We start from the raw sequence: 22,703 nt of genomic DNA on the forward strand, positions 1-22,703 counted from the left end.
TACCCTGCAGCAGATTCTCCTGTTGCATTTTTCATTTCACTCATGGAATTCTTCAGTTCCAGAATTTGATTCTTTTTTCTGGCTTCTAACTTTTCACTAAATTTTTTCTCATTTTGTACATGTATTGTTCCCCCTGATTTCATTGAACTGTCTTCTGTGTTTCTTGTAGCTCATTGTTTTCTGAAAACAGCTATTTCGAATTCTTTATCCACTGGACTATACGATTTTATGCTTTCGAGCTCAGTTATTCCAGGAGTTTTATCTTTTTGTCATGTCATGTTTTCTTGATTTTTCCTCCTTCTTGTAGTTCTGCATTGCTGGCTTTGCCTTTGAGCAGCATCCACCTCCTCAAGTCTTTACTAATTGCCTTCAGAGAGGGTATGTTGTTTGCTGGTCCTCTTTTGTCTGGAGTTCTCTCTGACCCTGTGTGTATACACTCCACCTTCCTTGCTCCCTCTTGTAGCAGAATTCTTAAGCTTTTATGTCTTCCCTGGTTATAACTCACCTGACTGGCTGCTGGAAACCTCTCTCGTTTTCCAGAAGGTAGTGCTATAGCTCATCTGTATTTTCTGTCTTGCCCACAGATCTGGTCTGTTTTTCTGATAACACTCCGTTTCCCCTACTAACTCTTGCTGCCAGTCTCTGAGTGTGCTCAAGGTGGCACTGCAGAGGGAGGGGAGGTGTGGGTTTAGCACTTGGGGCATTAGGGGTCCCCACCAGCTGGTGGGGAGACCCTGGGCTGAGATCCTCCCAGAAGCTCTTAAGTGGATTTCCTGTTGAAGCCCTGAGCACAGACAGCAGGAATCATGTCCCTTTAATGCCTTCTGATATTCTTATCAGCCTTTCCTGATCACCTCCTTGCCCCTAATCATGGAGGCTCTCCTTCAAGTACTCTGAGTATTGCTGGAGAGAAGTCAGTTTCTCTTTTAGCATCCAGCACTGCTAGGGTAGCTGGGCACTCACACACTACTCTCCTTTTTGCCTGTGGAGAGGTCACCACGGGAGAGTTCGGTCTCTTACTGTGTCAATTTGTGGGAAGGGGAAGAACTGGAAAACTCCCTCACCCTCTCTGCTGCATCCAGACTCGTGTGTGTGTGTGTTTCCCTCCAGTGGTGCTCTAGTCACCCCTAGGGGGCTGTGCTGTTACAGGTTCTCTCTCATCAGTGGGTATTTGCCCAAATCAGCACTATCCGGCTTTTCCCCAGTCATGACTGGGAGGTGTTGGGGCAGGTTTGCTGGCTCTGTTGATTCTGCAGCCCAAACCAAGGTCTGTCTATTACTAGAGGAACAGGTAGGCGAGACTCCTCCCCAGTTCCTTGATGTATGTTATTAGATCACACACTCCCACAGGGGCACTCTTGTTTGTGCATATAGCCCTAATTAATCTTTTTAAAAGGGAAGACAAACAGTAAGGATGTCTTACACCCCCATGATGTTGACACCACTCCCCTGTCACTGTGTTTCTATTTTTGACTACTCTTATTTTGACTATTTGTGTTTTCTATTTCCTTCTCTAGTCTTTTCTTTGTACCTATAATTTATATCTATTTTATTCACATCACTGTCATTTCAGTGGGGGTTTCAGAGAGAAAGGGGGATCATAAACACACACGTTCAACATGCTGTGTTCAGATTGACAGAACCTTTTTGGGTACAATTTGGAATGTATAAAACTTCAAAATTCCTGTGCCCTTTGACGCAGCTGTTCTATTTTTAAATAAATAAACTGCATAATTAATTCTGCATCCGCATAAAGAGATGTATACAAGGACATAATGATATTGACTCTAGCACTGATCATAATAGTAAAAAATTGGAAACAATTTATATGCCATCAACAAGGAAAAGGTTATATATACTTTGATGTCTGTATTGCAGAATAATACCCAGCAGTCAAAAAGAATGCTGTTGACAAATCCTGAAATCTCTCTAAGACATATTTTTAAATTTAAAAAGCAAATATGAGTCATATATGATCCCACTTATATTCCTGAAAACCCCACAAAACTATATATTTTGATTCATACTTACAAGTGAATATAGATTATGGACGGATTTGCTGATGTCAGTCTTGAGTCCTGTTGGATTGACCATGCCCTCTGACCCAAGGCCAGGCATATTTCAGCGTACTCAGCATAACTAGAAAGGGGGATCTGTTCCCTCAGAGGCTCTCATTCTATTGAGCACATCATACAACGATCACCACTGGACCCGCTACGCCCAGTGATCATCAACAGAAAGGTTATTTTCTTCTCTCACCAAGGCAGGGCTTAAATAACTCCCCTATCAATTAACCTCATGAGGTGATTCAAAAATGCCTACCCTAGCTTTCAATCTGTGACTGTATGTTAGCTATTGCTGCATAACAAACTGCAGATCTTCCTCAATTTACAATGGGACTAGGTCCCAATAAACCCATTGTAAGCTAAATACATCCTTAGTCAAAAATGCATTTAATACCCCTAACCTGTGGAACATAGTGGCTTAGCCTAGTCTACCTTAAATGTGTTCACAACACTTAAATTAGTTTGCAGTTGGGCAAAACCACCTAACGCAAAGCCTATTTTATAATAAAATGTTTACCGTTTCATGGAATTTATTGACGGCTGTACTGGAAGTGAAAAACAGAATGGCTGCCTAGGCTCAGAATGGTTCTAAGTGTGTTGGTTGATCGTGTGGCAGACTGGGGGTACAAATCACTGCCTCTGCCCAGCATCAGGAGAGAGGATTGTGTTGCATGTTGTTAGCACAGGGAAAGGTCAAAATTCAGAATTAGAAGCATGGTTTCTGCTTGGATGCATATTGCTTTGACTCCATTGTAAAGTTGAAAAATTGTTAAATCTAGCCCTTATAAGTTGGGGACCATCTCTACCCCCAAAACAAAAACACATATTAATTATCGCCCAGTTTCTGGAGGTTAGGAGTCTGTACTTGGCATAGCTGGGTTCTCTGGTTCAAGGTGTCCCACAAGGTTGCTGCAAAGCCAAGGTTCTGGACACCTCAAGGCTCCAACAGGGAACGACTTGCTTCAAAATGTTAAATTCCAGTAAAGTACCATTACTTATTGCAAAAGTAATCTCAATGAGGTATAGGATACTTAAAATCTAGCTAGGCAAAATAAAATTGCAAATACACAGACACATATTCATGCACTTCCAAGCTCACTTACATGGCTGTTGGTACAATCCAGTTCTTTGAAGACTATTAATAAGAGGCCACTCTTAATTCCTCACTTTGTGGGTCTCTCTGTAGCCCAGCTCATAGCATGGGAACTGACTGAATCAGAGCAAGCAAGTGAGAAAAGTTAGAGAGCTCATGAGTAAGTTGGAAGTCAGGCTTAGGTTACCTAAGCTTCAGGTCATCTATCATTTTTGTTGGAAATAAGTCACTAGGTCCAGCCCTGGAAAGGAAGGGCTTGCACGAGAGTATGAATACCAAGAGGTGAGAATCATCTTAGAAGTTGCCTACAATTTATGACTAAAAGGTAATTCAAGGGGTTGCAGGAGCAAATTCAGAGGCAACGATTTTTCTGGTATAAGCAATTGGCATCTACACACAGTTACTTCTCATAGATACTAAATAATATTTTTTTCTTTTTTTAATAGTAAAAGAATTCCATACACTCTTTACCCACATTTGCCATTTGTTGAAAATTACATTTTGAATACATTATGTAATTTGTCACAAGGGAAGGCAATATTTGTAACCACAAAAGCTTTGGGGTCTGGTGAGAGGCGTGCGCCCTGTTCTGGAATCATATTTGCTCTCTGCATATGTAGTTCTCATCTCTCGGATGTTCCCTTCTGTCTCCTCCTCTTCCTCCAGAGAATCCTGAGCGGGCAGCTCTGTACTTTGTCTCTGGCGTGTGCATTGGGCTGGTCCTCACTCTGGCTGCCTTGGTGATCAGGATCTCTTGCCACACAGACTGCCGGCAGCATCCCCAGAAGAAGTTCGTGCAGGACGGAGAAAGCAGCGACTGCAGCGACAGCGAGGACGGCAGCTCAGACGCGGCATCCGATGCCTCGGTCAGGAGACACCGCCGCTTCGAGAGGACTTTGAACAAGAACGTCTTCACCTCGGCAGAGGAGCTGGAGCGCGCCCAGCGGCTAGAGGAGCGGGAACGCATCATCAGGGAGATCTGGATGAATGGCCAGCCTGAGGTCCCCGGCACCAGGAGCCTGAACCGCTACTACTAGGAGCAGACAGGGGCCCGCACCGCCCTGGAAGCCTCCTGGAAGAGAAGGGTCCACAGGGGCGGTGAGCGCAAAGGGCTGCGCGCAGTTCTGCTACTCTGGCCAGAGGCAAGCAGGACACTCCCATTTTCCAGCCAGGAGGACTGGCTTCTCTCTTCTGACTAAACTTAAGGGAGAAGTAGAAAAGCGGAGGTGGTTCATCTCTCCAGGTCTTGTAATGGTGCTGAAAACCCTCACCAACAATGTGCATGGAGATCAGAAAAACAACTGTGGTTCTCTTTGAATTCTGAGGATCTCAGAAGCTTCTGCAGACTTCACTGTTATATGTTATTTCTTTACAAAAGGAAATATAACATGAGTGCGAGGAAGAGCAGGGTTGACTTAACCCAGTGAATGCAATTTTCTTAATGACTCCATGCTATGGAGATGATTTTGATCCACACAGCATGATCCATGCATATTATTTAAGTCTGATTCTTTAAATCTCGTGTTGCAGTGACAACCTCGTCCATTTTAACTGGCACCTCAGGGATTAAAATCCTATATTTTTAATTACAGTTCCCACTTCTCATGAAAATTAATAATGTATTAGAGATGTGTCAGTGAAATAGAAAAGTGTAAATAACCTCAAAAGATGAAGGGTTTTATGTTAAATAGCTTATAAAGAATATATTAAGATACATACTTGAAAATGCTGCACAAGAATAAAAGCTGTGTTTTTCCCCCTTTTGGAGAGAAAAAAATTTTGTGATGACTCTAGATAATTATGATTTTAAACATTTTGTTAAAAAATATTTTTGGATTTTTAAGAGAAGAATGGGAATGGGAGGTAAGGAATAAAGCCAAATTAGGTTGGGGTGAAAAATAAATGTTACATAAAATCTTTTTTGTTTCATGTTCATCTCTGCTGTTACACTTACCTTAAACAGCAGCCCTTTTATATAGATGGGTATGGTTTTGTTTGTTTGTTTTTTGTTTTTTGCCAGGCCCTTCAAGTAACTGGAGAACTGTGAGCAATGGAGAAACTGGAGAATGGAGAAATGGCCCCTACGTGATGAGATGTGATCAGACCTCTACGTAATGTTTCACTTTCTGTGTGCATATGTTATGGCTACAGTGTATTTGAGTGATTGTTAAGCAGATAGAGGAATAGATGATTACCCGAGGGCAGACATAATATGATGGCCTCATACGGAGAGGGGACGTTGGTAAGGAAGGAAGAGAGGCAAGGCTGAACCGCGTTTGGAAATGAGTTGCAGAGGAGGAAGGAGCATCCTCCAGCCTGACAGGCAGGAGTAATGAATTCTGTCCGTCTGTTGGCACCCTGCTCTTGCGGCGCAGTGGGCTCCTTTGTCTGCCTCTCTGGATGCTCCAAAGCCTTCCTGTTGAATTTCCTCTGTTCATTGACTTTGTCATCATACCTGAGAGGATGGCTGGGAGAGTTTCTCTGCTGGAGTTCTATTATTTTAGCAGCCCACTCTTAGCAATAAGGGTTTGGAGGCTGTCTTAAGATTGAACGGTCACAAATACCTCTTTCCCAAATCTTGTTAAATCAGTGTTTCTGAATCTGGATTCCCATCCTTGTAGTTTCAGTCCGTTGGCAACAAGTGCGGGAATCATCCCACTCCCCTAGGCTTTATCTTAACATCATCCATCTTCGTCTCGGCCTCTATTTTTAAATTGAAATATAGTTGATTTTTTATCATTGTATTAGTTTTAGGTATACAGCATAGTGATTCAGTATTTTTGCTGATCATACTCCATTGAAAGTTATTACGAGATAATGGCTGTAATTCCCTGTACTATATAATATATCCTTCTTGCTTATCTATTTTATTCCTTTCAACAAAGGTTGATGGAGGATGAGGTAGATATTATAACGTTGAACAAAACAATCTCTCCTGGAGCAGTTTATGATTAGCTGGAAAAATAAGACACTGGTAAACTGGTACCAGTAACTATAATGTCAGAATTTAATACCTCGTAAAAAAAAAATAGTTGTAGCCAGGTGCATTTTTTTCAGCAAATGTGCTCTGCTTGTGCACAAAGATTTAAGTTAGCATCTCTGCCCTACAGGGCACCTCTGGTTGGTGGAGGAAATCAGAGCCTCTGTCCCAAGGAAGCAAGGATTGTTTTTCTGGTTTGAAGCTGCAAAGAGTTTAAAGCAGCAGAGAACACATGATCTAATCCTTAAAGAACAGGCAGGATTTCTTTGGGAAGAAGGGAGGGGTCAGCATCCCAGAGCTCAGCGCTCGGCTTGAACATCTGTGGCAGAAATAAGGGAGGCTCTGAGCCGGCCAAGACCCTGGGATGGGGCCTCTGCAGGGACCGACTTCCTCAAGCACCTTCCATCACCTCGTGAGAGATCACCACAAACTTAGTGCCCAAACCTGAAACTCTTGTGTGATCTTTAAAAGAACGGCAGACGGCTGCATTTATCTTAGTCACCCTGTAATAGTAAAGAACAAAACTGATTGTATTAAATCTGTTCCTTTAGCTTTAACTGCTGTGCCCTGTTTCCTAGGCTTAGTCTCACTAGCTCTGCACTCACGTGAAGAGAACAAAGTTGCAGAATAGAGAATAACATTTGTTTTGTTGGAGATTTTACAGGAGCACCATGAGCTGGCTCATGCGGACAGCTGCAGGAACAAAGAATTCCTGCAGCAAGAAGTTTGCAACGACCTACCACACCCGCTCCCCTGTTTTTTTTTGTATAAAAGGAGCCTGTATTCTGACTGGACCAGGATGGTTCTCCAAAATTAGTCCTCTCTGTCTGCTGGCTTTCCAAATAAAGTCACTATTCCTTGCCCCAGCACCTTGTCTCCCCATTTACTGGCCTGTCGTGCGGTGAGCAGAATGAGTTTGGACTCAGCAACAACCCCAAATCAAAACTTGAGCAGGCCAGATATTTACCAGTGAAGAAAGAGCTGCGGCCTCTGGGGTGTTGGTGGGGAGTTAGGGAGATGGGGCTACGCTCTCCCCACCCCTCGTCTCTCTTTCTTTCCTTCTTTGTCAGTCTTTTTAGAGCCTGACACCGAAAAACAAGCACGGCCCGGCCGGCTACTATTTCAGCCTGTGGGAGCCACGTCAGGAGGTCGGCCTGCCCCGGGCTGAGGACTGTGTGGTGAGGGGTCGGGGCCCCTCTGGGAGGGCAGTGTTGTAGGCGGGACTGACGTGCAGCAGGCGCGAGGAGCAGGAGCAGCCCCCACCATCGCCTGGGCCAGGTGGGCCGCGGAGTCCATTCAAAGACGCAAACAAGCAAAGAGCAGGAGCTAGAAGGAGTTTGGTGGGTTGAGGGGGAGGGCGTGTTATTATTTTACTTTTGTTTTTCTTTTCAAGGGAAGGAACCACGTGAGATTCCTCTATTGACACTTGGGTGTGATCTTGGCCGGTATAAGAGCCGTGGGCATTCCTGGAGCTTTTCCAGTAAGTATGCTCACTCTCTGCACTGCCTTTCCACTTCTTAAAGAAATTTGTCATAAATGTAATTCCCAGGGTGGAAGTTTTAGAACCTTGAAAGAACTTTCAGAACTTTGAAGCGCAAAACTGCTTGACTCTCCTGTATTACACTCCCAGCTGCACAGAGTGGGCATCGGGGCTCAGGGCACCCAGCAAGTTTGTGGGGGAAAATATTAACCTTCTGCCTGATTAAGAATCAACAAGCCCCTCAGGCCTTGCTGCTTATGAGTTGTTTTGGGAACACTGTGGAATGTGGGTTTGGAGTCAGATAACTGAGTCTGGATCCCCGACTTGCAAGGATTTGGCATGGCCCCTGGAGCCCTCCTGAGAAATGGGCAGGTGCCCAGGTGCCCTTCTGCTCTGTCTCATTGGATCCTGGTGTCAGCCTGCATGGGGGAGGGGATGCTGGCTTTGTCCCCTGAGGCTTACAGAGTACCAGGGCTCACCCCAGTGCAGAGCTGACCACAGGGCTTGTGAGCTCTGGGGGCTGTCTAGTGCTTCAGAGGTCTCAGTGTGTTCCACGTGCTGCAATGAGGATGCCACCGGAGCCCAAATGAGCCTCCAGCCCCCGGGCACTCCTGGCTGTGGCCACACACAGGGACCTTCTCTGGGAAGGGGCTCAGCTTGGAGGGTGTGGAGGCTGGGGTTAGGGGAGGCAGTGAGTTCCACAAGGACCATGCTTCTGGGCCGGCCAGGTGGGAGGGCTTCAGAAAGTTGGCTGCACATCTTTCTCAGTCTGGGCTGAAGTCCTTGATATTTGGCTCTCAGAAGGAAGCTCAGAAAGTGGTCTTTTCTAAAGTGTCACAGTTTCTAAGCAGACTCAGACCTGGGTGCAGACCATCTGCATCTTGGGCCTTTACTCTTCTTCAAACAACCTCAGAACAGGTGGGCTTGCTTTCCTTGGCAAAAGTGACTCAGGGACAAGCGTGCATCTAACTCGCGCGTGCGCGCGTGCGTGTGTGCGCGCGTGTGGGACCAGGGAGGAGAGAGGTATGTTCCCACGTGGGATGGAAGTGGAATAAAAGTGACATTTTTCACTGTGCAGAATGTGACTTTAAGCCAACGTGACTGTAGTTTTATGGGACAGAAAGTTCTGGGCCACTGTTTGAAATGCGCTCATGCCACAGACTTTGAGGAAGCGTGGCTTCTTAGCCCAAGTGAAAATGATGTGGTTTAACAGAAAACGTGACCCAGAACAAGTACATCAAACGGCCAGGAGAACACGTGGGTCAAGGACTCCTGGAAGCTTTAGAGACAGGCTTAGAGTCACACCCCCCACGTTTGCTGCATGAAGGTGAGTCTCTGTCTGAAGAGTACGTCAGAGTCCTTTTTGATGTCCTTGAATGAGTAAGGCTGTGGGGCCCAGGGTCAAGGTTACAACAACGTGCTTGCAGTATGTAGTAAATAATGATTGTACACAGGTACTGGTTATATAAGTTGTTGAACAAAGAAAGTAGAAGTACGCATGCGCTAGTAGTGTTCTGTAAGCCTCATGAATAAAAAAAGACACTGCGCATGTGCAGGCAAAACGTGTAAAAGCAGGACAAGTGCGCCAAGGAGCTTGCGCACCACCTTGTGGCAAGAGAATGAAGTGCAGTTTCGCTCCATGTCAGCTCCTGGTGCAATCTGTTTCGCGGTATGGCGGCTTCTCATGCATTTTTCCGGTTGGGCCGCTCACCTCAAATTCCACTTCAGCCTTCCTCGGCTGACACTTGGTACTGTGAGCAGGATGAGTTGAGTGCCCCCTCTGAGCCCCCCTACCCCTGACGGGGATACTCAGATGGAAACTATATGGCCCCCTACCTCCATATGGTACCTGGTGCCAACCTATTTGCTGGCATGGGCTCAACCTAAGGATTGGGACACAATGGCACCCCAGCCAGATGACGTCCAGAGGACACTAGAATTGTTAGAAAATAATGTCCCATTAGCCCACCAAGAGGCAACCAAAAGGGTGGCCTAAATGTTCTTACCGGTTTTGCAGCATGCTAGCCAAAACATGAGAGAATTGCAGACAAAAATGGAGCAGTTATAGCACAAAGAAGAGGAACTCAAGCAGAAACTCAGCACAGCAAAAAGGTACCCACATGGTCCTAGCTCCACCGCCTCAGAGCAATTAGATCTGCACAATTCCAGTCCCACCATCTCCAAAAGCAGTAAAACCCCCATTCTACTGCATCTACTGCCCGTGGTGAGGCAATGGGTGAAACTGGCTTGGGGGAACTCCTACAGGGCCACGGCAGGCGACGCGACAAACCACCTATGCGCCTTAAACATCAATGGAATTGCGAAACCTAACAAAGCAATTCAAGCAACATATGGGTGAATCAGTCCCTGTGTGGCTATTATGCCTTTGGGATGATGAAGCTGACCAGGCTGAGCTATCTCCGAAGAAGGTGAGCCAGCAGCTGGCATAACAACCGTCCCCTCGTTGTAGCAACAGCTGCAAACTATTCCCCAGCCTAATGATTATACTGGCAACCATACATTGATGAGCTGGTTGATGGCTGTTGTATGCACTGTATGGGATAATGCAGGGATTTGCCTGAACGTGTGAGTAAATGGACCACATATTTGGACTTAGCGCAAATTATCCAAGAAATGGGCATGCACTAGATGATGTTTGCTTTGCATTTCTGTAGTCCAGGTGATAAGCTCCTTACAGCTCAGATGAAGGATTTGATTTTGGCTAATGGCCCAACAGGAACATTTGGGACTATGGTGACACTACTAGCACCACATGTAGATCGTCCCATACATGAGGTAACTGAGGCTCTGGCTCATCTAGGGGACACAAAGGTGCACCAAAAAGGGGTGCATACTGCCAAGACTCAAGGTGAATCCAAGACCTCCTCCCATGCAATGGCTCAGAAGGAGAAATTCACACGGAGGAAGAAAAAGGGGAATGTTTCAATTTTGGGAGGGCCCAAAAACTAGATCGCCAGCAGATATGATATGATTTACTGGCAGCTGGCTTGTCCGTATAAAATTAGATGGCCAGCCATTGGAGGTTCTGATAGCCTTATGGAAGAAATTAAGGCCTGAGCAACAATATACTCCATTGCCAACCTCCCATCAGGCCCAAGAGGTGGCCTTTGCTGATTTCTTCCCAGACTAGGAGGAAAACCAAGACATTTGAGACATGGGGCACCCCAACAACCAAAGGCCACATATTGAACTGACTACCCACTGGTTCCCCACAAATAAACAGTGAATACTGGCACTAGTAGATACAGGAGCCAAAATTACATTGGTGCATGGAAATCCAGAGCATTTCCAGGGACCATGGGTTGAGGCTCATGTTGAAGGGAATCTCTAGAAACACTTAACCCCATTTCTCAGCATGTTTCCTAGAGCCAGTTTCAAGGTAAAGGCAGTTTGCCTTGTAAAATCGAGTTTGGGCAAAGGCCTCCCGTTATCTATAGGTAGTCTGGTCTCCCAAACACAAAATCTCTGTGTTCCCGACAAGGGAAGTGAAGGACAGCTTCCACACACATTCGGATCCCAAAATAGAACATGTGTAGAAGTGGTCATTCAGCCAGGCTAAAGTGGAGGGCAATCTCTACACACGATTACCACCGTTTCAAAGCATGTTTCCTAGAGCTGGTTTCAAGGTGAAAGAGGTTCACCTTGTGCATTCTGACCAGTGTGAAGTGACACCTCATTGTAGTTTTGATTTGCATTTTCCTGATAATTAGTTATATTGAGCAACTTTTCATGTGCCTGTTAGCCATCTGTATGTCTGCTCTGGAGAAATGTCTGTTTAGGTTTGTGCCCATTGTTTCATTGGGATTTTTGTTCTTGTTGTTGTTGTTGAGTTATTTGAGGTGTTTGTATATTCTGGAAATTAAGCCCTGTCAGTTGCATCATTGGCAAATATTTGAGATCTTTTCTTTGAACATCAAGTTTTTCTTTTCTTGAAGGAATTTTTAAGATTGTTAAATTTGATATGAAGTTATATTGTGAAATTTAGTTTGGGCATGTATGGAATGCTGCAGTGTGTATTTTTAATGCCTTGTAATGATTTTATTGAAAGTGCTGCCTGTGGCATCAGCATCACCAAAATGACTGCAGCCCTTAACTGGTGTTGTTTGTGAGGCCACCTCCTGGAAGGCAGTTTAATTTGTCATTAATGTCACACAATTTCCAATTAAAGACCTGGTTAGAGCCCAAGACTGGTAGCAAGATACGGGCTTTTATTTCTGTATTTGGTGAAGACCAGCTGTCTTGGAGGGACCTGTCAGTGAAATGTGAGTGTACAGAGGTGTACTTGTTCCTTTGCTTTATTTGCAGAAGGGGGACCCTTCAGTCTAGACGTGGTTGTGGAGTGTGTGGACACCTTTGAGTTCCTATTCTTTCTGAAGCATCTGGGGCCTTTTTACCTTCTGTTGTGAAATTCAAGGCTCACTGTGGACACAGACTGTAATTTGAATGGGTACTTTACTTTGCTTTTCTCTCAAGTGTTTGAATGAGTTGATTATCCCTCCTGAATTCTGAACAAACCTCTAGCACAGGGCAACTTTTTCAAGCAATCTAGATTGTTCTGGGGCAGTAATTCTGGGTCTTCTTCATGGATGTTTTCTTTATAAGTAGACAACAACAAAATAACAAAACACCAAAGGACCTTCTGCCATTATTTTGAAATGAAATTACATAAGCAAAGCTATTGTAGTGATAGAATATGTAAATACTTCACTGTGAATAGTGCAAACAAACTCTCAATTATTGAAATCTTTGTCTTTTAAAGCATCTCAGTATAGTACCCTAAACTTGAAAGTAACCAAAGAAACCAGAAATAACTCTCACAAAACCCGGTAAAATGAGGATTTACAGGCTTTCAAACAAAGTCTAATTTAAGATTCTTGTTTAACAGATATTTCTTAAAAATTAATTTGGGTGTTTTCTCAACTTACACTGGATTCCAGGTGCCAAACCTGAAGAAGGGAGTGAATGGGAGGAGGCAGGAATGTGGCAGGAAGTGACAGTCTGAACAGCCTTTGGGGAGGAGGATCCTGAACACCACTGAAGTGGCACTGGGCTTTGTCATTTGTCATATGTGTGTAAATGGTCACAGCATTGAGCCTCTGCACATACTCCAAACCTACACAGAATCACGATTGCAAACCCAGTGCAATTGTTAAATGGAGGGGTCAAAATCAGACTTAATTTCTGTCAGAAAAAAGAGACAATTTTTCAATTCAACCTAGTGCATTAATATGCATCTCAAGAAATAGAAAAATGACTGAGACATAAATTAAGGACAGTTTCTTGTTAGAGATATAATAAAAGCAGTCCAGATTATAATATAGACCTAATATAATTAACTTATCCACTTTAATAAAAACAAGACAGATAGCTCTAATTTTTAATAATGCAAAATAATGTTAAGGAAAATGATGTTTATATCATGAGGAGTGCAACTTTGGAGAATGTCAGTGTACTTTTCAAAGGTTAAAAGCATGACTCTCACACAAATATAAAATGAACACATATCAGAGATTTATGAACTCATTAACTAGGGACTAAGAGGAGAAAAAAGCTAGTTCAAAGAGACTTTATAAGACACAGAATATAGTCATAGAAGAAATAATGCTAGTTAGATGCAAAAGTGGTTAGTGTCCCACAGGGCAATAAGCCTGTAACCTTTGAATTTGTATTTTCTGTTGGACAGGAATCATTCACTTCTCTACTGTACAAAAGTATACATGTTAACATATAACTTCATGTGTGTGGACCCAAGTCAGTAAGAGATAATATGTCAAATGCTCAGTAATCTGTACCCTGGCAGACATGACATAGCAAGCCAAGTGAACACTCTTGCCTTATTTCCAAGTTTTGAGCAATTTTTAAAATAGGACTGATTAAATAAGAATCAAGGATAAACATGAGAATCAAGTGCATTCATATTTTTGATATGGTTAGCTGGCTTTTCCCAATAAAATGCATAGAAGTTAGGATGATATACAATGCCTGTGTCTCTGGAAGGCTTTCAGGTGCCCTGTGTGCCCTCTGAAAACTCCAGGCTTGTAACATGGCTTTAGCCAGAGCTATTAATCCTCATCACAAAAATAACCCTGAGGTATTATCTGAGGATTGAAGGTGAGAAAACTTGTCCAAGGCTACACAAATACTTAGTACAGAATTATGAGCAGAACACAAGATCTTTGTTTCCTATTTCCACTTACTGACCCCTACTCATGTAAGAATTCAGAGCTGAAATTTATATGCTCCCCCCTGCAGTGTTGTTATTTATCTGCTCCTATTAGAAACCTAACATGACAGAATCTGATTAATGTCCTCCAAATTAGTTTTGAGGACAAAGGAGTCACCTCTGGCCTAGTTATCTCTTTCCTAGACTCAGCAAACAAAATGGGGAAAGCCCACTTATATGCAAAAATGGACCATCTACTGATGTGCTCTTGGCTGATGGAGGTCACCTGGAACCCGGAGGTCACTGCCTGTGTGCATAAGCTTGGCCTTGCAAGTCCAGAACCTGTGTGGCTGATGCTGCAGGAGGAAGGAGCCATGGCTCCAGGCAAATGGAAAGAATTGCCCTTCACCCCAAGGTGGTGGCAAGTGCTGAGGTGCCCCACCTAGGCCGATCTGACTGAGTCTGGTCTGAGAACATTTGGGCCACCAGGGACTGATGCTGAGGGACAGGATGTGAATTCTGGCAACGGTGGGGGGGTTCCTTCAGGAGGGATCAATGCCGTCAAGGTAGGACTCAGACTTCATTTAAGGTAAAGAGCAGGATTCAGCCCTTCTGGGTTCAGTCTGGGGGAGATTTAGTCTGGCACAGTATATGTGAATAAAAGTTCAAGTACTTATGTAATACAAGCTTTGATACAGAAAGGAGATACAATTTGAAACATGTATGTCCCTAGTGACAGATCACCAAAACATATGAAGCAAAAGCTGTTGGAATGAGGGGAGAAATCATTCTACAATAATAGTTGGAAATTTTAATCCCCCAGTCACAATGACAGGGAGAACAACCAGATGGAGGATAAAAGAGAAAACAGGGGACTTAACACAATAAACATCTATCTCCAACAGACACACACAGGACACTCCACCCAGAACAACAGCACACACACTCTTCTCAAGTGCGTGTAACCTTTTCCAGGACAAACATATGTTAGACCACAAATGAAGTTTCAATAGGCTTAAAGACTATCTTCTGTGACCACAGAAGGATGAAGTTTATAGCTATAGATGTTTGCATTAAAAGAACAAGATCTCAAATTAACAACGTAACTTTACAATTTAAGGAACTATAAAAAGAAAAATAAGCTAAGCACAGAGCCAGCAGAAGAAAGGAAATAATATAGATTCAAGCATAGATTAGTAAAACAGAGAACAGAAAAACAATAGGAAAAAATCAATGAAACCAAAAGTTGGTTTTTCAAAAAGATCAACAAAGTTGATGAAACTTTAGCTGGATAGGATTAAGGAAAAAAGAGAAGACCCAAATTACTGAAATGAGAAGTGAAAGTGGAGACAGTACTACTGGTTCTACAGAAGCACAGATTAGAAGAAGACAGTATGAACAATTGCACACAGGTAAATCGGATAACCCAAAAGAAATGGACAGATTTCTAGAAAGCAGAACCTGCCAAGACTGAATTACAAAGAAAGAGAAAATCTGAATAGACCTGTAACTAGTAAGGGGGTTGAACTTGTAAGAAACCTACAGAGAAAAGCTGTGGCCTCATCGGTGAGTTCTGCCAAACACTCAAAGAAAAAATAATACCACTTCTTGTCCAGCTTTTCCCAAAAATTGAAGAGGGGAGACCACTGCTTAATTCATTCTATGAGACCAGAATAAATTTCCTACCAACACCAGACAAAGACAGTACAAAAAAAAATAGAAAGAAAGAAAGAAAAGAAAAAGATAAAGAAAATATCCCTTATGGATATTGATGTTAAAATACTGAAAGCTGTTTTCTGAGTGGATGGACCTATATAGAGTGGATAATAAAAATTCAATGCATTTGAATCTGCCCATGGTTTTGATGAAGGAATAGATAGCATTTTATAGAGAGCCAAAAGAAATTTTAAGCTTACCTTTACTGAATGAGAACTGAACAGGATTAAGATCTATATTTTGTATGGTGAGGTGAAATTTTGGTATTTGGTAGATTTTTTAAAAAGGTAAAGGAAATTGTCACAGTCACAAATGTCTGCATGCCAAATGAAGAGAAGTGGGGGAACAGTGCAACACCAGTATGTAATCTTATGGAGGCTGTGGACTAAATTCTGGACAAAGGAAGTTTTGAAAGAAACTTTTGGTTGTCTTGATGTTTTTTAAAGCCAATCTGAGTGGATAAAATGTCCAGTTTTTCTACCATTAGCTTTTTCCTTTCCAAACACAGGTAGTGATTTTAGTGGACTAAATTACTCTTTAATGGCTGGGTGTGCTAAGGAAGAAAGCAGTGTGATTTTCTCCTGGGGGGTGTGTTAATTGCACTTATCAGGTGAAGAAGTTCTCATATTTTATAACAGGAGGGGAGAAGCACAATTAAAAGCAAGACATCCTCAAGTTAGAGTTATTTCCTTGGATGTTTGCATTTAAAGGCTTGGTTCTCAGGACCAAGAGAACACACCTCTTGCTGTCAGAGGACCTGAGGAAGGAGGTAAGCATTTTAAAGAAGGAAATCTGGGGCTCATTTCCTTTTGTCAGAGGTGTAGGTAGTTACTATTTAAGTTTTTATTCTTTCTTAAGTGTAGGACATTTATTCCTCCATTGCCCTGATAGGAAAAGTGGAGGTTTAGACATCAGTGGAGGTTTTGCTGAAAGATAGGTGGGCTTTGAATTACTCTTGGGGCCACATTTCTGTTTTTATACAGACCAGATTAGTAAAACAAGGTTGGTTGTTTTCAGTTCTTCAAAGAATTGCATATCCTACTCAGTGATAACATCAAGGGGCAGATGCCTCCATCCAACTTCATTATCTTGTATTGCTTCTTTCTGTCAAGGAAGAGACTTCCAACTAAGGTACGAATCAGAAGATTCCCGTGTCTAGATTTAGAGCTGTGTGCCTTTGGGATGTTCTCATAGTTCCTTCCACAGAGGTTCAGCGTGCTCTCTCTCTCCCTCAGAGTGCATAGTTCCCTTTCAACCCAGTTGGTCTTAGCAAAGAAAGGCCTCACAAATAGCTCCTCTCAGGCCTGGGATAGCAGCCCCCAAATGGGACAAGTTCTGAAACATAAGATCCTGGCAAAGGATCTGGCCAGTTGGATTTGGTGAGGATTTTCTCCAGGGGGGTTGTCTGGAAGATTGCATGGGGACAGTATACGTATGCGTGGGAAGGTTGATGGTGTAAATGGATTTTAATTTTTGCTCTAAACCTGATTTCTGTCCTTGTTTTGTTAAGGAACTATTCTTAGTCTAGCCATGATATTCTTTTGCCTTTCTTTCAATTTGATCATTCAAGAGGTTTTAACAGGATATTTGTTTTAGTGTGAACCTGTAAAAAAATTGTTGCAAATATTTTCTTATCAGGTATTTGGCCAGGACAACCAGTAAATTCTCCCAGCAGTGTTGAAGTCCTTTTTCCTCCTAGGGGATCTCCAAAGTTATAGCTATTGGTTGTGACTCAAAACCAGTAAGTCTGTTTTTATAGCTTAACTATAGACAAAAATATGTCACTAAGGAAGGTGAGAAAAGAGCAGGCCTATCATCCAGGGTCCCTCTCAAAGAGCCCCTCTCAAAGAGCCCACAGAAGTAAAGAGGAGATGAACAGGAGAAAAGGTTTATTTCTAAGCACACAAGAGCCAACCAGAAAAACAAATACCATGTTAAATGGTGAAAGGTAAAGGCTTTTTATCAACCTAACTTAATAGGGCAAAGGGAGAGGAGAGAATTGGCTTCTATGACAGGTTTCTTCCAGAAAGATAAATGGGTTCTTTGGAAAACAATGGGATATAAGAAAGTTTGTGATAATGTTCATCAGTACACAGATGGGTGATTTTTGCATCTCTTCAGGGTTCTAAAACACCCCACAGAAAGGATTTATGGTAGGTTCACTCTTGGTCTTGCTCCTGGAAATAGAAGCCATCCTGATGAGGGAATTGATAGCTCTGGTCATTTCTCAGGACTTTCTGCTTTTATTCAGATAAGGGAAACTCTAAAAAGGCTTTTCTTCTGCATCTGTTGGCTCTCAGGTATCTTCAGCTGAAAGTGTCTTTATACCAATCATGGGGTTCTACCTGGCTTCCCATTCCTCAAACTTTGTTCTTCTTTTTCAAGATTCTCTGATATGTTCTGAGTCCCTTGCATTTTCCACGTGAATTTTAGATTGGTTGTCAATTTCTGCAAAACACCACCTGGGGTTTGGGTAGGGATTCTTTGACTCCTTAGATCTATTTGTGGCCTGTTGCCATCTTAAGCCTTCAGCCTTCAGCTCCATGAATATGGGGTTATTTTCTGTGAATGTAGGTCTTAATTTCTCTCAACAAAATCTCTCATCTATTGTAGTGTTCAGTGTCCAAGTCTGGTACTTCTTCACCTCTGCTGGATACTGATTCAGGACGCAGACATTGTAGAAACTCTACTGCCATGGAGCTGACTTGGAACTGAGTCTTGAGAAGGTTTTGTTCTTTATTAATTCTTAACTCATTTAGAATTCATTCTTTTACTCTCATAAATGCTTATTGTCCTTGTAATAAAATTTTTAAAAATAGAAATAATACACTTTAATTATTCCATAGATGAGTAATGAATGGGTCACATTAACATAGGATTTTAATCCTTTTAGAATGAATAGAGTAATACAGATACATTATAAAAAATTGAAATATCACCTAAAGTAGAAGAGATCTCCAAATCCCACCCACAGAGGTGACCATCATGAATGGTTTGGTGCACAGCTCTCAGTCTCTGTCTCTCTCATTCTGTCTATTTCTATCTCTGTCTCTCTCACACACTCAAATCAGATTCATTTACATTTATGCTGATTTCACACATATGTGGTTATGCAGATGGGACCTGGGATGCAGATGGTGGGTCCACATGCATCCACCCTGAGGGCTCCCCTGACATCAGGTAGAGACCCTGCACCCAATTCTCTAGCTGCACAGCATTCATTCATCCATGTGAACCAGAACTGATGGATCCCATCCCCCTCCATGAACATTAGTGTTGCTTCCAATTTCCTGCTATTTCAGCCAGTGTTGTGATGAATACCCTTGAAAAGACATCTTTGAAAAATTGTGCAAGAACTTTGGTGGGATCAGCTCTAAGGATCAGCATTGCTGGGAAAGGGATGCACCTGTGGCACTTTGATACATCCTGCACACTGTTCTCCCAGAGAGAATTGTCCATTCACTCTTCCTTCCAGGGGATCTGCTGGGGTCTGTGCTTCCTCACATTTAGTTGTCACCAGACTAAAGACCTGCCAGTGTGATGGTGACCAATACTGTCTCCACAGTGTGTACATCTGCGTGTGTCCTCAACTACAAGGTCAAGCATCTCTAACACACACTGGTCACCTGCATTGTCTCTCATTAGAACTGCATGTGTTTGTTCTGTTTCTGTTTAGAACACTGGGTTTTGAGAGGTTTTTGGATCACAGGGATGTGAAAACTTTCTCTGACCTTGAGTTATGAGAAATGATTTTCCAGGTTGTGGTTTGTCTTTCCAGCTGTCTTTCTTGGCTTTTATTTGTTTTTTGTTTGTGTTTGGTTTTGTTTTGTCACAAGAAGAGCTAAGCATCTCCCTTCTGTCTTCTGGCTGAGGTGTCACAGGCAGAACAGCAGTATCTACCCTGAGATTATGCACATAGTTACTAAAATGGTTTCATTTTGTACATCTCATCTTTAATCCATCTGGATTTCCCTTTCAAATAACAAAAATGCTATCTCAAGTAAAAAAAAATCATCAGCCCCCACTTAAAATAGTGGGCAGAAACAAAAACTACCTTTTGTATAGTTTCATTGGTAGGGAACGTCCAGGAGAGGTAAAGACACACAGAGAGAAAGGGGATTAGGAGGGTTGTCAGGGGCTGGGGAGGGAGGAAGGAGAGCGTGTGCTTTAGATACAGGGTTTTACTTTGAGAAAATAAATGGTCTGGAACTAGACAGTGGTGATGTACACACAGCATTATGAATGCTCTTAATGCTCCTGAATTGCACAATTTAAAAGGGAAAATTTCTAAATTTTATTACTGTAGACTTAAAACAAACATAAATGACACCATAAATAACATGAAATAAAAAGAGGAAATTACAGAGAACCCAAACAAAAATAATGCCACAGGAAGGGAAGTAAAGTTCAGGTGTGGGCACGGATGATGGTGAGAATTCAGAGATGACAGTGTTGCTGGCTGCAGAGGTGGCTCAGCCCGTGGGGGTGGTGATGTCTGAATTGGCTCTGGGTCACCTAGAGATGCAGATGCAGGTGCCGGAGGAGCTGCAGGAGCAGGCACAGGGTCTCCCTGCAGGACTGGTGGAATTGGACCCAGTCCTGGGTCTCTTACAGGAGCAGGAGCAGAGTCTCCCTGCAGGGCAGGATGCATTGGACCTGGTCCTGGTTCTCCTTCAGGAGTAGACACAGACCTTCCTTGCCAGCATGGTGTTTCCTTATCTCACTCTGGGTCTCCTGCTGGATCCAGATCTTCCTTTTGTGGGTCTCTGGCATCTTCCCCTGCCCTTACCTCCTCTGGATATATATCTGTTGGAAGTGGAGAGAACCTTAAGTCTTGTGGAAATGCTAATGCTATGAGAGAGGAAAAATTTACCTATGTGCCTCCCTTTCCATGTGCCTTTTCAAGGACAGAAATTTTCCCAGACCTTTTCAGACAAGTCCCACCCAAGAACTGCCAAAAAGATGTGTTCTGTGACTGCATTCCACCACATGGGTGGTCTGAGGCCAGTCTTAGCTCTGGTCCCAACAGCAGCCTCTGGGGACTCCTCTCTGTGTGGCCCAACCCTTGCCCCCCCTCACATACATACATGCAACCACGCCTGCCTTCCTCACCTTTGGACTCTGTCACAGTGTGCTCCTGATCCTCCAGCTGACACACAGGGAGGTTGGCTTGACGCTCCAGGTCAGAGCCAGGTGTGCTGTGCTGCCCATCAGCCCCAGGCAGGACCCTGGTGAGTGGCCTGGGTGGTGTCTGGGCAGAAGGCCTGCCCTGTTCATCTCTGGGCCTTGGTTCTGAGGACCCCTCCATGTCCACAGTCACCCAGAGCCTGTGCTGGCCCTCAGCAGTGTGGCACACCAGCCCCTCGGGGAGGTGGAGTGGGTGTCCCCATTCACCAGCTCCTCTCTGATCTGTGGCATGAGGCTCTGCAATGACAGTGACTGGCAGCTGGCGCAGCTGGAGGTCTCAGAGCCCTGCCTGGTCAGTATCACTGCTGCTTCTGCCCACTCAACCCTCTGCTGCCAAATCAGGCTCAGCCCTTGGTCTGCTCAGATAGTCACCTGGGAGGGAAGAGACACCCAGAGGGCCTGGGCTCCATCTCTGGCATCAGGGCCCTGCCCCAACTCTCCACATCCCAGCCAGCCAGCTTTGACCTGGGTTATGGGCATGACCGGTGCACCAGGCCTCCGACCCTTCCTCAGCCTGCTCTTGCTTGAGGCAGACCCCCTCCACACACATGAGTGCCCCACATCCACCATCCAGGAAGGGAATGTAGGGTTACCCAGATGGGATCCAAGTGGTGGCCTGGCCTGGGCGGGCCTGGCCTGGGCCTCCCTGTGTTACCTTTTGGTCCCTCTGGGCAAACAGCCAAAGGAGTCTGGGGTGAGACCTGACCCAACATTGGTGGCATAGGTAAAGGCCCTCACTAAAGGCTTTCCTTAGGCTGCAGCCTCTGCATATTGGGACACAACAGGACGTGTTTGAGTGTCTCCAAACAAGTGAGCTGGGTAGGGGGCTTCTCTAGAAAGTGGGTGCCTGGTAACCTAGGTTCCAGGTTCTGTTGGGCTCTATTGCCAAGGAAGTGAGGTCACTTCCTGGGGTCCCCTTACCCAAGCTTCCTCCTTACACCAAGCTCCCCAAGGGCCCCTCTGGGCTGCCAACTTCTCATCTCTCACCTTATGCCATGCCCACACACAGTGACACCAAGCCAGCCTGCCCCCACAGACCTGGGGAGGACTAGGTGCAGCCAAGGCCCCAGCTCTGAGGACATAGCTGGGTTTAGACCCAGCTCCCCTTTCTCAGCAGTGCTGTGACCCTGGACAAATCACATGCATCTCAGGGTCTCCCCAATACCCCATCTGCACTGTGGGGGTCATTCTGTTCTCTGCTTCCTAGGGAAGCCATCAGGTCTATACACCTAGAAATACCTACAGCACTTTTAACACCCGTAGGCTGGCATCACAGGGAGCTCGTGCACAGACTCAGCAAAGAAAGGATTCCATAGAGGGCTGGCAGAGCCCAGAGTACAACCCACACAGGCCTGGGTCTACTCTGGGGTCTGGAGAAAGTCATTCTCCTTGCTGCCTGCTTCCCAGTCCCCCCGTGGGTGTGTTGAAATTAAATATAATTCAGACATTGTCCACTCTGGCATACAGCCTTCCAGGTCCTCCTGTTATATTCAGACTCAGGTGCCAGTGTCTCATCTCAGCCTCTGTGTGGGCCTCAACTTTTTGAGGAACCATCATACCATTTGCCATAGTGGCTGCAACAGTGGATGTTCCCAATAAAAGGGCATGAGGGTTTCCTTCTCTCCACCGCCTCACCAGTGCTTGTCATTTGCTGTCTTTTGGATGACAGCCATTCTTTCAGGTGTGGAGAGATCATCTCATTGCAGTTTTGATGTGCATGTCTTTGATGATGAGAGACATTGATCATCTTTTCATGTTATCTGTTGGCCATCTGTATATATTCTGTGGAAAAATGTTTGGTCGTCTGCCAATTTTTAAATTAGGTTTTTGGTAGTTGAGTTGTGTGGGTTTTTTGTTGGTCTATTTTGGATATGAACCCCTTTTAGATGCATTTTTTTGTGAATATTTTCTCACATTCACTAGGCTGCTTTTTCATTTTGTGAATGGTTTCTTTTGTTGTTCTAAAGCTTTTCAGTTGGATGGAGTCCCATTGATTT

At 44.0% G+C, this 22,703-nt stretch overlaps 1 protein-coding gene across 6 annotated transcripts in view; it reads left to right on the plus strand.

Moving 5' to 3' along the window:
- EVA1A (eva-1 homolog A, regulator of programmed cell death) overlaps positions 1-22,703 on the plus strand; it is a 110,549-nt gene that overhangs the window by 75,254 nt on the left and 12,592 nt on the right. For 5 of the 6 annotated variants that reach the window (XM_072951571.1, XM_072951569.1, XM_072951570.1 and 2 more), the window contains one exon: positions 3,826-7,619. In XM_072951571.1, coding sequence (XP_072807672.1) covers positions 3,826-4,196 — 371 coding nt within the window. In that variant the 3' untranslated portion in view covers positions 4,197-7,619. The remainder of the gene's footprint in view (positions 1-3,825; positions 7,620-22,703) is intronic. The other variant, XM_072951573.1, reaches the window with a different exon arrangement.

The sequence above is a fragment of the Vicugna pacos genome, chromosome 28 (assembly GCF_048564905.1).
Source record: "Vicugna pacos chromosome 28, VicPac4, whole genome shotgun sequence".
Lineage (NCBI taxonomy): Eukaryota > Metazoa > Chordata > Mammalia > Artiodactyla > Camelidae > Vicugna > Vicugna pacos.